At 31.0% G+C, this 16,457-nt stretch overlaps 1 protein-coding gene across 13 annotated transcripts in view; it reads left to right on the forward strand.

Annotated features, from left to right (window-relative positions):
• The window catches only part of LOC134715750 (rho guanine nucleotide exchange factor 28-like), a 137,832-nt gene that overhangs the window by 40,848 nt on the left and 80,527 nt on the right, over positions 1 to 16,457 (forward strand). For all 13 annotated transcript variants that reach the window (XM_063578151.1, XM_063578155.1, XM_063578150.1 and 10 more), the window contains exons 11-13: positions 13,323 to 13,419; positions 14,311 to 14,641; positions 16,240 to 16,269. In XM_063578151.1, the coding sequence (XP_063434221.1) occupies positions 13,323 to 13,419; positions 14,311 to 14,641; positions 16,240 to 16,269 (458 nt within the window). The remainder of the gene's footprint in view (positions 1 to 13,322; positions 13,420 to 14,310; positions 14,642 to 16,239; positions 16,270 to 16,457) is intronic.

The raw sequence follows: 16,457 nt of genomic DNA on the forward strand, positions 1-16,457 counted from the left end.
TAAGGAATCCCCAGTATACAAATTCTTACAAAACTTCCTTAATTTTTAGTGGTAACATGTTCAGGTTTTTTTGCATATTCCCCAATGGATCTATATAACAAAGGTTGGCTTCGGATGCGGGAATTTCTCGTTACATTGAAGACCTGTTGGTGACCTTCTGCTGTTGTTTTTTCTATGGTCGGGTTGTTGTCTCTTTGATACATTCCCCATTTCCATTCTCAATTTTATGGATCTAGATGTATACCTAAGTTAGTATCAATATACAGATTGTTCTGCTGTTAACAGTACAATGTATTACAGATAGTGTTGAACATACATTGTCTTATTATTTTTGTTTGTTAATTTTCGTATTTCAGCTGTGTTTCATCTTCATGGCTTTGTTGAAATAATAGAAACTATCTTATCTAATCCGCCCTTCAGTCAAAACATCAATTATGAGGATCAGCTATTTTAAGAATATAATATGTCTCATTTAGATTTTTGTTAAGTAACATACTCTAATAATCAAGAAAGAATAACTCCTAAATGTTTGTTTTGCATTCTTCTCTTTTGTGTGAAATGAAATGAGATTTAGTGCTGTTAGTTGAAATTAAAAAAAAGAGGTCATTAGAATTATTTTTGGCTGGCAATGAAAGAAACATGTAAGATGTAATTGAAAATTATTTTTACCAGAAATATTATTATCTGGTAATTATGATAATACAAATTGAAGATGTTTACTAATACTCTCTATTACTCTGTAGAAGGTAGAAAGTTATTCTCTTGTCAGTAATTTTTTACTTGATCAAGTGGAGATGTTTAGCCAATAAAAAAAACAAACATTAACCTAATGATAATGACTGGTATTTAGAAAAAGATGTTGAGAGACTAGTTACTTGAACATACGTTAACTGACTGGTCACTTGAATTTGTGTTTACTGACTGGTTATTTGCTCATGTGTTTTCTGACTGTAAACTTGAATATGTGTTTACTTGCTGGTAATTGTCTCATGTGTATACTGACTTGTAATTTGCTCATGTGTTTACTGACTGGTAATTTGCTCATGTGTTTACTGTAAAGATAGTTTGAATTGGAATATCAACAATGCTTGTAAATAAAACTGCTTCCCACAATGAATGTGCATCTAGGTGGGGTGAGACTAAGGGGCGTTAAAATTAAGAAACAAGAAAACTGGTTGCAAATAATTATATAAGATTAGAGAATATAAGGGTTCAAAAATTAGAGTTGAGAAAAATGGAATTTCGAAATCAAAGAAAAAATCAATGAAGAAACCCCATCTAGATCCCCTAGATTTGTTTTATCTTTTAATATAAAAAGCTCAACCATTGAAGAATCACAATAATTTTGCATACTTTCAGTGTGAACTGTACTGATTTCATTATTTATCAATTTATAGAAGATAATTTGTCTGATGTTAACAAATTGATCAAAGTTGATGAGGTTTAAATTCCGTTTTAAAATTTAAATTTTTGAAAACTTGAGCAATATTGAATTTTCAGCCTTTTATTTTTTGGTAACTAGATTGTCAACCCAGAGTTCTTCATTCATGAAATGAAAAATATAGGTGAAATTGCTATTTTTACAAAGCTGTGGTGGGAAATTTTAAATATTACATCTTTAATTTTTGCTGAGGGTTTTTATTATTTCCTTGATTCTGATTAGTTCAATTTAACTTCCCGTTTTTTATGCTTCCTAGAAAGTCACCATCATATAATTTGAGAAGAAAAAGAAGAAAAAACTTTCCCACCCCATTTTTTTTGTTCAAGAGATTAATATTATTATTTTTAAATCTTTAGGAAAATTACGTAAGATAGATCAATATACGGCAGTTCTCTTTTTATATAACTTCATTTACCTAGTTTAATTACAGATTTCTTTGAAACATGAATATTCTTACGATAAAACAAAAATCGTTATAGTTTAATGAGTAAAAAATACATATCAACAAGGATATTTAAATTTTCATCCAAATTAAGTAAAGTTTAAACAGGAAACACATCAAGGAGAATTTCCTTGATACATGTTATTAAGTAAAGTTAAAAAACTTAAAGGAACTGAATAATATTTAGTTTAGATGTAAATCAGGCTTTCATCCAAATGATAAGACCATGCCAGAAAGAACAGGAAATCAGCATCAGATGAAAATCATCATCATTACTCAGATTCGAATAAGCACAGTATGTTCGAACCGTTTGTGCTCTATTAAGTGAAAGAAATTCTGAAAACAGTAGAAACAAAGTTGCATTAGGTCATACTTTTATAATACTGTTTATGAAGTCTTTGCACTTAATTGGTTTGATGTATACTGATTGATATTACCATTGATATTAACATGATTTATTTATTAGTTAAAAATTAGCTTTGAACTACATGTATGTTCAACAACTACAAGTACTCCCAATGACCTGTCCTTTGGATTTTCTGCTTTTTTGTTTGTACTTTTTGCTGATGTGATGTGTAAAGCCTTCTAGGTTGGGGAAGAGTTTATATATAAGTTGAAAATTAGCTTTGATCTATGTTCAACAACTACAAGTACTCCCAATACCTGTCCTTTGGATTTTCTGTTGTTTTGTTTGTTCTTTATGCTGATGTGATGTGTCAAGCTTTCTATGTTAGGGAAGAGTTTATATATAAGTTGAAAATTAGCTTTGGTCTATGTTCAACAACTACAAGTACTCCCAATACCTGTCCTTTGGATTTTCTGTTGTTTTGTTGTTTGTTCATTTTGCTGATGTAATGTTTCAAGCCTTCTAGGTTAGTGGATGGTTGAGTTCTCACTAACATATTAAAACCAGCCACAATCCTTATGTCCTTGTACCAAGTAAGAGACCTGCTATTTAATGATTGTTGTTGCTTGCTTTCTTCAATATTTTTTATTATAAATTTATTGTTTTTAGCATATTCAGGTATTTTGTTCTCTCTTTTCAATAGTTTCAAAATGTGCCATGCCTTTAATAGCTTACTGTACAGTATTGGTTTGGTTAATTTTAAAGGAATTATGGTGACCTGTTATTGTTAACCTTTCTTCCCTACACCCCTGGTGGATAGATGTCTCATTGACCACATTTCTATCTTTTATATTGGAAGTTTGCTGTCAGGGCAGTTATATTTTGATATGTTTGAGCTTTGGATTTTGCCATTTGATTAGGGACTTAAAATTTTGAATCTTCCTCAGAGTTCAGTTTTTTTTTGTGATTTTACTTTTTACAACAATCAGGATACAGTTGTTAATGAAATCACTTTTGTTTTTCCAATCATATGATTTTGGAATTTTTTAGCACCACTTTTGGTTTGTTTTCCTACGCAATACCATTTATGTAATCTCAAAAGTTAATACTTTAACCTTTAAAAACAAGAGGAGGCACTTATTGACATGATTGAAAACAGATTAATTTTTGTTTGTTTGTGGAATTGTTTTTGTATTGTTTTATATTGCTTCCTGGTGTGTTACTAATGCTGATGAAGAGAGCAATGCTCATATTATCTTGATGATGTCATCACAGGGAATGTCCACTTAGGGTCAACATCCAGTAAGATATTGCAATGTCTTTGTCAAGATTGTATTCTTATAATTTTTTTTTTTTTTTTTTTAACTGATAGAAAATGTTGTTTTCTGATGTAAAGATGTCGTAATATGCTCTGTAAGAGTAATATCATGGGGAAAAACAACATTACAATGCAATGAAGCCAATAAAACAAAGAAACAAAGGGATCTTGTTAAAACATTTTAACCTTGTTGGTGTGAGAATGATCATAATGGTTTGATGCCTGGTCAAGTCATTCTTAAAACATTCAGGGGCCAGCTGAAGGACGCCTCAGACCATATGACCTTGATAATACATGCTCTCCTACTTAGCATAAAAAGTAGGTTGATATCAGAGGAAAACAGACCATCGTAGGTTGATATTCCAGAAGTAATTTTTTCACAGAAATAATTGGGACTTTAATGTTATAAAAATGACATCAAAAGGACGTGTCTATCATAATGTTTATGGGTTGTTTCCATATTGAGGCAGAGTGGGCTTTATAGATGAATCTTGTTCCATATTTGTATGTCTACGGAAGGAAGTCTGTTATTGAGGCCACAGATAAAATGGTACCTAGATAGTTAAGTTCATTTGGTGACATTTAATTTAAATCTATTGAAGAGCAATTCTGCAGTATTAATTATGAAAAAACTATCTGCAGTTCAAAATAAAACCAATTATTTGATTGTTAAAACCAATACATTTTTGAAACAAGCGTCATCACGTCTATTTTGAAACTTACATTTCCAAGACAATGTCAATTTTGTTTAGATTTACAGCTTTGGTGGTCTGTGTTAGACGTAATAATTGCATGATAGAACCAGATATTGTTGTTCATTTTCAAACAAAGCAATTATGACATTTCTTCATATCATGAATACACAGTTGGCATCCAGAATTATGAAGCAGAAAACGTCAAAAATCATATTCCTTGTCTTAGCATACTCCCAATTAGATGAATAAAAAATTACAGGTGTTAATCTCTTTGGTATATGCTTATGCATTTTTCACAATAATTGGCTTAAATGACTAACTAATCCAGCTATTGTGGTACCAGTAAAAATGTAACATTTGCAGTATTTGTTTTGTATATCTGTAGATCTTTTGTGTACATCTATGCAAATTTCATAATGTTGTACATGTATTTGTTTATAGGCTTGATATTAATTGCAAACAGACATTTTAAGCATTTTTTATATTGAAGATTGTATGTTGACCTATAGTTGTAAATAACTTCTATGTCCTTTGATCTCTGGTGGAAAGTTGTGTCATTGGCAATATGATGCCACATCTTCTTATTTCAAAAAAATTTTGAAACCGTAAGACTACAGAAAAAATCACAGAGAGTCGAAATGCTCTGTACGATGCTAAACATGTTTATTTCAATGAACATTAAATACCAAAGCAAAAGCTGTAATTTTGTAAGTTTGCTGCACTGTATAAAAACATTGTATACAAGGATCATATAGTGAAAAAGGCTTTTCTGCAAATTACTTATCAAGTAAAGTAAACTTACATCTGATAGTAATATAGAATTAGGGTAATAGAAGAAACCTAATTTCATTATGATGTCTGTGACTGTTTCAGAAGGTCAGCTATTTGGCACCAGAGCTTGTTTAGCCATCCCTTCTCTCATAATCTTTCATTTCTACAAAGCAACTTTGTATTACGGTAAGATAAAGAAAATGTTTGGCATCGATTGTAATTATGATAAAGTAATTGAAACTCTGAAACCAATTTCTTCTCTATTGGTCATATCTGTTGACTTAACTAGCAGTTGAATTCTTTTTTTGTTGTTCTAATTTAAATTTGAATAATCTAGAGCACAAATTATAGATTTCAACGCTCTATAGTTTGGTTCAGACTGAGTTGAAATCCTATAATAATTTTGTATTTTTTTATTCTGTAGTGCATCATTGATTAAAGTTGTAATAATTTTAATAGTAAAGAAGTTTGTTTTTTTCAGAAGTTATAGTTTTAAAAAATAGATAAAAAAAAAATATCCAGATGGGAATTTGGGTCATTAGCCAAAAAATTGATGAAATTATTGTTCAGACCCTCCACCATTGACAACCCCTCAGCATAAAGAGCACCTGTTGTTCTATCAATTATCTGAGAATTAGATGTAATTAGTGTCCATACTTATTAATTAGAGAGGGTAATAAGACAGGGTATTACTGTCTTGTCAGGGACTTCACACCAATGATAGATGGAACTAATTACCAATAAACACATTTATTACTGCTGTATCAACCTTGAGTTTGATTCTTTTGTTGTTGGTTTCCAAATGATCGAAGTTTTGCAGGTATTTTATTTGCAATCTATGGTTTGGATTGATTATGTCAGGCCATAAAAAAGGAATAGGCTTGTTTGCCCTTACCCTACCTACCCAGAAAATAGCTGCCTACTCAAAATCTTTTATTGTCCTGATGTGATTTTTTTTTATTATTCAGATTTAAATAAGTTTTTTGTTAAAAAGTATGGTCCAAATTTTTACAGAAATTGATTACTTAACTGTATCAACTTTGAGTTGATTCTTTTGTTGTTGATTCTGAATATATTGAATCAAACTATAGAAGTTAAGTGGGTATTTTATTTTCCATCTCTTGTCTGAAATTGATTTTGTCATGAAAGTTTTTTTGTTACAAAGCATGGTCCAATATTGTTTAGGAAACTTATGACTGCTGTATTAACTTTGAGTGGCTTCTTTTTGTTGTTGTTTCTTAATATATTGAATCAAATGATTGAAGTTTAGTACATATTTTATTTGCAATCTCTGTTTGGACTCCAGTGGCGGATCCAACCATTTTAAAAAGGGGGGTTTTCCAACTATATGCTCCCATTTAAATGCATTGATCTTCCAAAAAAAAGGGGGTTCCAATTTACAGTAAATGAAGAAATAAAAATATTACTGCTGTGCCAACCTAGAGTTCCTTCTTTTATTATTGGTTCTTGATATACTGAATCAATTGATCAAAGTTAAGAAGTTACATTATATAATATGCACTGACTATCTGCATAAAAAAACATGGTCCAATTCTTTTCATCGAATTTCAGAAAATGAATAACTTTATTTGAATTAAAAATAAGGAAATATGGTACGAGTGCCAATGAGGCAAATATCCTCAGAATGACCAGGATATTAACAGTTTCTTATATTTGTAATTGAAAATCTGTCATCTAGAGTTTTTCCTTATAAAGGTTGCTAAATAGTCAGTCAGATTTTGGTTACTTTTCTATATATATGTTGCATGACCTTCACATCCAACATCAAGGTCACTTTATACGCATTTACAACATCTAAATAAATGAAAAATTACTGATTGAAACTCTTCATAAAGGTCTTGCTTCAGTAAAAGCGGTTGTATTTTTCCCTTTTACATCATACAAATTATTGCAGAAGAGTGAAAGCCAAATGTAATTCCGATTGATTAGTTGCTGTGCATTAGATTATTACAGGTCATTTGTATTCTAATCAAGGCTTTGTCAAGTTTTAAGTTGGTGCTAATAGTTCCTAACATCGCTATATATCATAATTTCTGCAAATTTCCGTAATGATCCTGAAATTTCAGTAAATTTCACATCGATATTAGATTACGGTATAAGGACATTGACACAATATCGAAAGGACTGCAAGGACATCGGACATAAAGGTCAGGCTGTAAACACTCCAGATTTACTCAGATACACAATTCAATCTTTCAATGTTTGTCACAGCTAACTTCATTTACGACAGAGTTCTATTTACCAAAGTCATTGTCTGGAAGTCCGATATTGAAGATGTTCCCTCATCAGACTGGTTCTGTAATGGACAAATAGAGGTATTACTTATGATTGTTGAAACAAGATTGATTAACTTTTTACAAATCCAAAATGGATCTTTGTAGTGTTCAAGTTTGTGATCTTTTGGGTCATTGATTCTATCTTAGATTATTTTTTGGGGGCAATTCATTTATCATACTGAATACTGTTGTTGAAAATCAAAACCAACTAAAAAGTATACTGATTAAGATACACATGATTCTAAGGCCCTGCCAAAAATATTTCTAATGTTTCTTTTGTATCGATTTTTAGCTGCTGAAGATTTTAATGAAGAATTATTACAGACAAAACAAATAAATTCTGCACTTGATTTTGACATTTGAAAAGAAATGAAATTAAGAGCTTACAACCCACTCTTACCATTAATTCAGATATTCATACTGCTCAAATACCCATTTGGATTTCCGATAAATATCTGGCATCATATTTTCAAATCAAAATTCTACCTGCTTGTATGACCTCTTAATTTTATTTCCCTAATATCAAAAGGTCTCAGATTTTAATTGCTTTGACATTCCTGTTAAGTTTTCTTACTTCTTTTGCAATTTGTCTATTGATTATTAAAAGTGTATGTAGACTTGGTTTTCTGAAGGAAAAATCTAGTTATTAAAATGGTGAAGTACAACGGACAGGTGGGCGGATGGCTGCCAAACGTTTCCGTGTAATAACTTAGAAACCATTTAACCAATACAATACAAATAACAAAATGGATTTCAAGTTCAAGATTGATGATTTTTACCATTATAAAGTTAAAGTCCTTGACAGAGTAGAAAATGATACTTTATGTTGCTCTGTGCTATAACTTATGTACTGTTCCACCAATGTTATTCATATTTAGATATGTTATACAATTTTCACTTTTAATGTTCAGGAGTTATGGTGGTCCTTGTTAGATTAAAAAATAGGCACAGAAAATGTCATGTCAAAATGTTCCAAAATACAGTTTTGATATCACTTTCTTGTATATACTATTGCTGCAACATGAAGGAAGAGGGTCATTTTCTAAGCTTTCTTGAAAAATCTTTAGAGATACGTTTTAAGGTCAAATTAAAGCCATGAGTATTATTTGAGACAACTTGCAGTCCGACTAATGGCCAACCCCACCATCCTGACTTGAAATGTTTATGACAATTTTACTTAAATGTCAACATTTTTGCAAATGAATAAATGAAAAATACATTACAAATATGAAATATAAGTTCACAAGAAAACATAATTAATTACACAGCAAAATAAAATAACACTGAAAGATGAAGTAAAATATAAAAGAAACCACAGTCAATTCATATAGTAATGCAAATCTTTGGCAACAGTTAGTAATGTGAGTAATTATAAGTAACATGTAAATGTTTACATCAGTAGAAATTAGTAGCAAAAAATTAAGTCAGTTTATTGTGTTGTTCATTCCGTCCCATTGTTTTCATAATAAAAACAAAACATTAATGAAGAAAATATTACTGAATTAACTGTATTTTACAATTAGAGGTAATTTATCTTGTATTCACTATAGCCCAGTATGACTGTTACAGTTTGGAACATATATATTTTTTGGCTGCCAGAATAAAAATTATACAATAACAAAGTATGAATTATTCTAAGATACAGGAAAAACCTACCACTTAATGTTTCTACATATTTTTACTGACTATCATCATATTTATTTTGGCCTACTTTGTAAGATGTTATGACTGCAAGAAGAAAAACAAACATTTTTTAATTCATTGTTTTGATTTTCCTTTTATGGAAATTGTGTAGATGTAAGAATTAATTCAAAAAATTATCTCTAGAATGGCCAATATGTAATATTAATAATAGAATTGACCTGGAAATTATTTGTTAAATGAAATGTATGAATTCCGTGGTTTCCACAGAAAAATGACTTCAGAGATCAATACGCCTCCATAACTACACAATTTAATCCTGGTCAAAGCCTCCTTAGGAGTTCAACTAATTGGAAGATAAGTTGTTCATGCAGGGGACACTTGCAGAAAATACCAAAGTTCATTCTATTCTGCTGGCAAAACTGCTCATGATATAGCTTTTAAATGTAGGATATTTGATTTATCTTAGTGAAGAATAGTTCTGAACAAGGTAATGGGATTTTCTACTTTATAAACGATTTGATTTTTGTTTTAGTTTAGGAAACAGATAAGTTTTGTTAAATGAAGAAAAGTAATTTGTTTTCAAAATGATTTGAGTTGTTCCTTTTTAACATTTTTTTTTGTGAGAGAAAATCATATTTTGTCTTATTTGGGATTCATGTTGAATGTTTTAGTCAGGACCAACAGCATACCTTTCATCAAAGGGAAACATGTAGCTGTAAATTACAATTCAAATGTTTTAGATTCAATATTAGTTTTGAAAGCAGTTTAAAAACTCTTAAATTAAAAATGCATGTATAGCTTGCTGTTAAATTAAAACCAAGGCTCTGTGTTGAAGAGTCCGATACTTTGACCAATAATGGTTTACCTTTTTAAATTGCACTTGGATGTAGGGTTGTCTCATACAGCCTCTTCTTATATATATGTTCCATTTACTGTAACCTTCCTCTTTTTACTAAGCAATGCCAAGTAAATAAAAGTTAATACTCTTGTTAAGAACAATATTTTCTTTTCAATGTAAAAAGAAACAAAATAAACATTGTGAATAAATCACAATATCAAACTTGTTAGTTTTATGTATAAATATAAAGGATTTATGGAGGAATATACTTTATTGAGACAACACATTTTTATTTTACATCTATGATTTGTATTTGACATACATCTGGACATATAGCTCTTCAAAAAATTAAATTACTTTAATGGACACATTTGATTGGTTATCTCAAGGGGATATGAGCAATGCCTTTATTTTTTCTGCCACCAGTAAAGTACAAGTTCAAGAGCAAAATAAATGTGACCTTTTATGATTTAAAGATGCATATAAAAAGGAAAAATAAAATGTTCTTATTCATGACACAAATTCCTTGAAAACACTCTAAAAAATCAGAAGGCTGAAACTTGATGCTTTTACAATGGTTCAATCCTTTTATTTTAAGAATGGTCAGACTCCTTACAGGAAATTCTATAAATCCCCCCTCCCCCTTGCCTGGTATGTTAAAAGCCTTTAGTTCGATGGAGAGTGTTTTATGTGATATCGTTTCTATATTCACTCACCTGAATATTGGAAACAAGATGAAACTTTGAAATTGACATCATTGACTTTTCTAGCAGAACAGAATATGACGTAATATTCACTGAAAAAAATATTACCAGAAAATATATTGACTTCATCGCTGAAAATATATCATGACGATAATGTTTTCTTTACGTTAATTGATCATGTTATTAGAAAGGAAGAGCTTAAACCATAAAAACATCTTTTTGTGAAAATGTCATAAGCCAGATCTTCTTGTTAATAAGGTTAAATCCCTTTATGAAGATCTTTCCTGCCAGGTTTACTTTAATGAATTTTGATGATGAATTTCCTGCTAAAGAAAGTAATGCCAATTTGATTGTAATAAAAGACAACTTCAAGGAACTTCGCCGAGTGGATTCTGAAGAATCGCTGTTAGTATTGTTTCCTTAAAAATGTTATGGACATTTTGTTTAAAAGGTCAATTATTTGGTATTTCAATGTTTTCTAATAACCACAAAAATGGGATTTGAGTTTTGAGTCTGTCACCACTGTTTGTCTACAATCACTTTGTTCATCATAAGATACTTCACTTCTAAGTTAAAGTTCTTTTCATGTTTTTATCGCAGTGTTCTTTGTTACAATATCTCATATTTTTTGGGGTTCTCTAGTAATACTGTAGACTTGCTACATGTCCCTTCCTAATGTTTTTTCTTTTTTTTTCAATTTTGCCCCTTTAATAGTTTTACTGCTATAACTAGGAGATTACAATTATACTGACATCTCCAAGGGCAATCAGTAGGCTAGCACTTATCAGTAAACATATAAATTAGTAAGAGAAAAATTATAGAAAGGGAATTGTAGCAAGTCTAGTAATACTGTGGTACATGTAGGAACAAATTCCTAAAAGGTATGAAAAAGAGTTTCAGTAAATTTTGATGTGGATTGAACATTTTGATTTGATGTCCATTTGTCTTCTATATTCCTGCTGCGGATATCCTTGGGTATGATTTTTAGTTTCTAAGTTCTCCTAGATGTGTGGGACATGTAAATGTGCATCTCCATTTTGTTGAACTGGTGACATTATATTTGATGTTTTATGTGGGAAAAGTTCAAAGCTCTTTCCACATCGAAGAACTCTTTTGAACAACTTGTTTATGTCTTTCAAGGTGACCTGTTGAAATGCAATGCGTCTGCACTTATCCATTTAACCACTGTTTGAAGTGAAAGTTGCAACTCCTGCCCTGCATCCCTGTTTACATACTCTGCAAAACCTACCGTTTTTGTTCTCTTCCTGATAATGCATGAAATACTTGTCACTGAACATCACTAAAGCCTTCTTTTACAGTACTTTTACTTTTAAGAAGTATGATGTATTGGTCTGAGATATTAGTGAGCGTTAAGTCATAATTTGTACTCTTTATTGCATTTATCAGTCAGTAACTTTTAAGCACTTATGATTTCTGAGTTATATGGTGCCAAAGAGGCCAGTAACAGCTCACAGTATGATAATCCACTACATAGTACATTGTATATATTATTACTTTACAATTGGATCTGTCATACCAAGGACACAATGATGATAAAATCTCTGTGCATAGTAATTATAAGTTATATAACAGAAGCCAGTAAATAAACTGATAAAACACACTGCAAAATGACATAACGATATGTAAACACAAAAAGAATGTGCCTAATAGTTTTTGCCAGATAATTGTAGATGTTGTGCAATTTTTGCTTGTTAATGTACATAGTCCTTGAGAAGCAAAACTGGACATGTACTGTTGTCATTTTTTAATAAAAGGAAATATAAGAAGTAAATATCAAACAGAAAATCACTGAACAACAAAAGTTTCTGAAACACATTTGCCTATAGGGTCACTGTACAAGAAATCAAGCCAACAACAGAAGTTTACCAAAGAAATTAACAATTAGGTCACCATTCATACAAATATTAGTGCGACAAAACCAAAGAACACACATTAACCAAATGTTATCCCCTATACATGGCCTATGTGTATTTGTGGTTTATTTTCTAGTAGTCTATCCACAACAGTCAACAATAAGGTTGTGAGAACTAACCTGAGATGTAGTAAGGTGCATTTGGCACTTTATTGACTTGGACTACCAGTTTTCCTACTCAGGGCCATGGTTCTCTCTCTGAATACAATTGCGCATAAAAAAAATGAGACAAATGACAACACAAATGTTATCAGCTACATGTTATCACAGGACATTTAAATTGTGGATTCCATATGCCATTAGTTCTAATTTATCAATGTTTTGATCAGTCGTAACTGAGTTCAATTGTACAGATAAAATGGAAAATGGAAATGGGGAATATGTTAAAGAAACAACAACCCAAACAAAGAGTTATCAATTGATTGTGTTGTACAGAGCCTGTTTGGATATGACCTTTTGTGAGCCATTGCTGTTAGAATATACTACATGTATAAACATCCATGCTTATCACAAATTATAGAATATTAGCACAATCATTCATATGTAAGAAGTTACTTATATGGATGATACAAATCTCCAGAGAAGAAATGTCAATATGCAGATATACTCATTTGCATTTTCATGCATAATTAAGTCAAAAATATGTTTCCTTCAAGTTCAGTGCACTGGTGTCCATGAGAATGCCCCTTGGGATAGACTTTCTGAAGGACATATGAGTTCTTCAGCACTTCATTTTATTCTTTTATCATTTCTATATTTTTGCTTGGTTTCATTAGCTTTTTGGATTAGTGATGGTTGAAGTAACATATTGTTGTGTCCAATATATTTGATTATTCCTAAATTTGATGTCTGATATACAAACATATTATTGAATATTAATTTGTATTTTTCAGGATGTAAGGAAAGATAAATTATCACGGAACAGTAGTTCATGTCCGTCTTTAAAAAGTCCTGATTCAGAAGTTGCTCCTGCCAGAAATGTGAATGAAGGTAAAAAGATTGAAAGTTATTTGATAATAAAAAAAACACAGAATAAAATAAAATTACAACATAATGTTAACCAATTTTGTTGTTCTCATTTGTAATAATTTATCATAACATGTAGTAGCATTAGGGGTTCACATTAACTCCCTACCCTCGAAAAAAATAAACGAGGGAAAAATCTTGATGACTTAGTTGAGATTTAGATTGTGTGATTAAGTCAGAGCTGTAACCCCAAAGAACCCTGTTCTTGGACATCCTGGCTTCAGGCCTGAAATTACTGGTTTATCCACAAACTATTATGAAAATGTATGCCTGGTATAAACACTAGTTTTGGCCAGCTTTTATATGACTAAAATATCCTGGAAATTAGTGACCACTTATGAAAGAAATTTCCTGCTTAAGGATGTGTTATAATCTCTTGATCATACATTTCTAAAGCAAAATGTGTATTACTGATAAAAATCATATTAGTACATCGTTTTGAAACGTAACTGTAATAAAAAAAAAACATAAGGCATTGTTTGCTATCTTATTGAAAACTATTATATCTAGCTAGATCTGTAAACAGAAAAAAAAAATTATCAGCAATACCAGATCAACCAATAAGTCAACATAACCACAATTGTTAATCAACTCCTTAAAATCAAATCTTTTCAGGATTTATTGTTTTAAACAATGAATTTTACCTTTTCAGTTTTTGGACCATCATCTTGAGACTACATTTAGTTTGAGATGAGTGAAAATCTGCTTACAAGTTTACACATCTAAAATTATAAGAGTTAGTTTCCCTTAATGATATTGAATATATATATATATAATTTATGACAAACTTTCCTGTTTAAAGCTTCAAATTGAATGATGCTTATCAAATAATACAACATGAATGTGTTATTGCAGGGCGCCATAGTTCTATGCACAATCTGGCCAAAGATGAGGAACAGTCAGCACTGGCCGAGGAGTCCACCCCATATAATGAAGAACTCAATTCAGATATTCAAATTGTATCGGATGATGATTCTCGAGTACAAATTTGTGTAAATGGCATCACTCTTAATAGTTCTGATGATATTAGATTGGACACTAGCCTAAATAGGTTTATTAAGGATTACTATGGGGACAACACCCCTGGAGTAAGACGCCGGAGTAGCTGGTGTCCACAAACATCAACAATCACCGAAGATCTTCATAAAAAATATGTCACCCAGAATTCTTTCTCACAGGGAAAAAGGTACCAGAAATTAAACTGATATGTTTTTAGCTCACCTGACCTGAAAGGTCAAGTGAGCTTTTCTCATCACTTGGCGTCCGTCGTCCGTCGTCCGTAAACTTTTACAAAAATCTTCTCCTCTGAAACTACTGGGCCAAATTTTACCAAACTTGGCCACAATCATCCTTGGGGTATCTAGTTTAAAAAATGTGTCCGGTGACCTGGCCATCCAACCAAGATGGCCGCCATGGCTAAAAATAGAACACTGTGGTAAAATGTATATTTTGGCTTATATCTTTGAAACTAAAACATTTAGAGCAAATCTGACATGGGATAAAATTGTTAATCAGGTCAAGATCTATCTGCCCTAGAATTTTCAGATGAATCGGACAACTCGTTGTTAGGTTGCTGCCCCTGAATTGGTTATTTTAAGGAAATTTTGCAGTTTTTGGTTATTATCTTGAATACTATTATAGATAGAGATAAACTGTAAACAGCAATAATGTTCAGCAAAGTAAAACCTACTAATAAGTCAACATGACCAAAATTGTCAGTCAACCCCTTAAGGAGTTATTGCCCTTTATAGTCAATTTTTAACAAATTTTCGTCAGTTTTTGTTACTTGTACAAAAATCTTCTTCTCTGAAACTACATGGCCAAATTAAACCAAACTTGGCGATAATTATCATTGCGGTATATAGTTTGAAAAATGTGTCCAATGACACTGCCTACCAAACAAAATGGCCGACCTGTCTAAAATTAGAACATTGTGGTAAAATGCAGTTTTTGATTTATATCTTTAAAACTAAGACATTTAGGGCAAATCTTTCAAGATTTAAATGTCCATCAGAATAAGATCTATCCCCTCGCAAATTTTCAGATGAATCTGCCAACTCGTTATTGTGTTGCTGCCCTAAAATTGATAATTTTAAGGAAATTTTGCAGTTTTTGATATTTTCTTGAATACTATTATAGATAGAGATAAACTGTAAACAGCAATTTTGTTCAGGAAAGTAGGATCTACAAATAAGTCAACATGATAAAAATTGTAAGAGTACCCCTTAAGGAGTTATTGCCCTTTATAGTCAATTTTGAACAAATTTTCGTCATTTTTGTAACTTGTACAAAAATCTTCTTTTCTAAAACTATGGGCCATATTAAACTAAACATGGCCACAATCATCACTATGGTATCTATTTAAAAAAAGTGTCTAATGACTCCACCTACCAACCAAGATGACCAGCATCAGTAAATACAGTAACAGGTGAGCGACACAGGCTCTTGAGAGCCTCTAGTTTTGAGATGATTATCTCCCCTTGCATGCTTTAAATATTCAAATAAGACACATTAGTTATACATGGCATCCATACAAATAATCATTGCCTTTTATGTTCACTTTACATAAAATATAATTTAAAGCTACACATAATACATATTGTTCCTTATTCACTTTACTCAAAGAGAGAGAGACAAAAAAAGTACAAATAAAAATAAATGAAATAACTTACAAACTTTTTTATGTGAATGTGAGAAATAAATAATGTTTTGAAGGGCATATTTATTTTCTTTTAATGATTAACAGTACAGTGTTTGTTGCTAAAAAATAGAGTTTATTTTTAGAGATATAGACCAGAAAAGACATGCCTTCTAGTAAGACAGTTTCATAGCTTCTTTTCCTAATGAAAAAAAACCATTTCTCGATTAAATGTTTCTATTTTCATTAACAGACAGAAGTTTTTCGTTATTTATCTAAGAGTACTCACTATACCTAATAAATTTGACATCTATTCCTCTATTAACTCATTTGCCCGATTACAATGTTTGATTGCATTTAGATG

Source organism: Mytilus trossulus, chromosome 4, assembly GCF_036588685.1.
Source record: "Mytilus trossulus isolate FHL-02 chromosome 4, PNRI_Mtr1.1.1.hap1, whole genome shotgun sequence".
Taxonomy (NCBI): Eukaryota; Metazoa; Mollusca; class Bivalvia; order Mytilida; family Mytilidae; genus Mytilus; species Mytilus trossulus.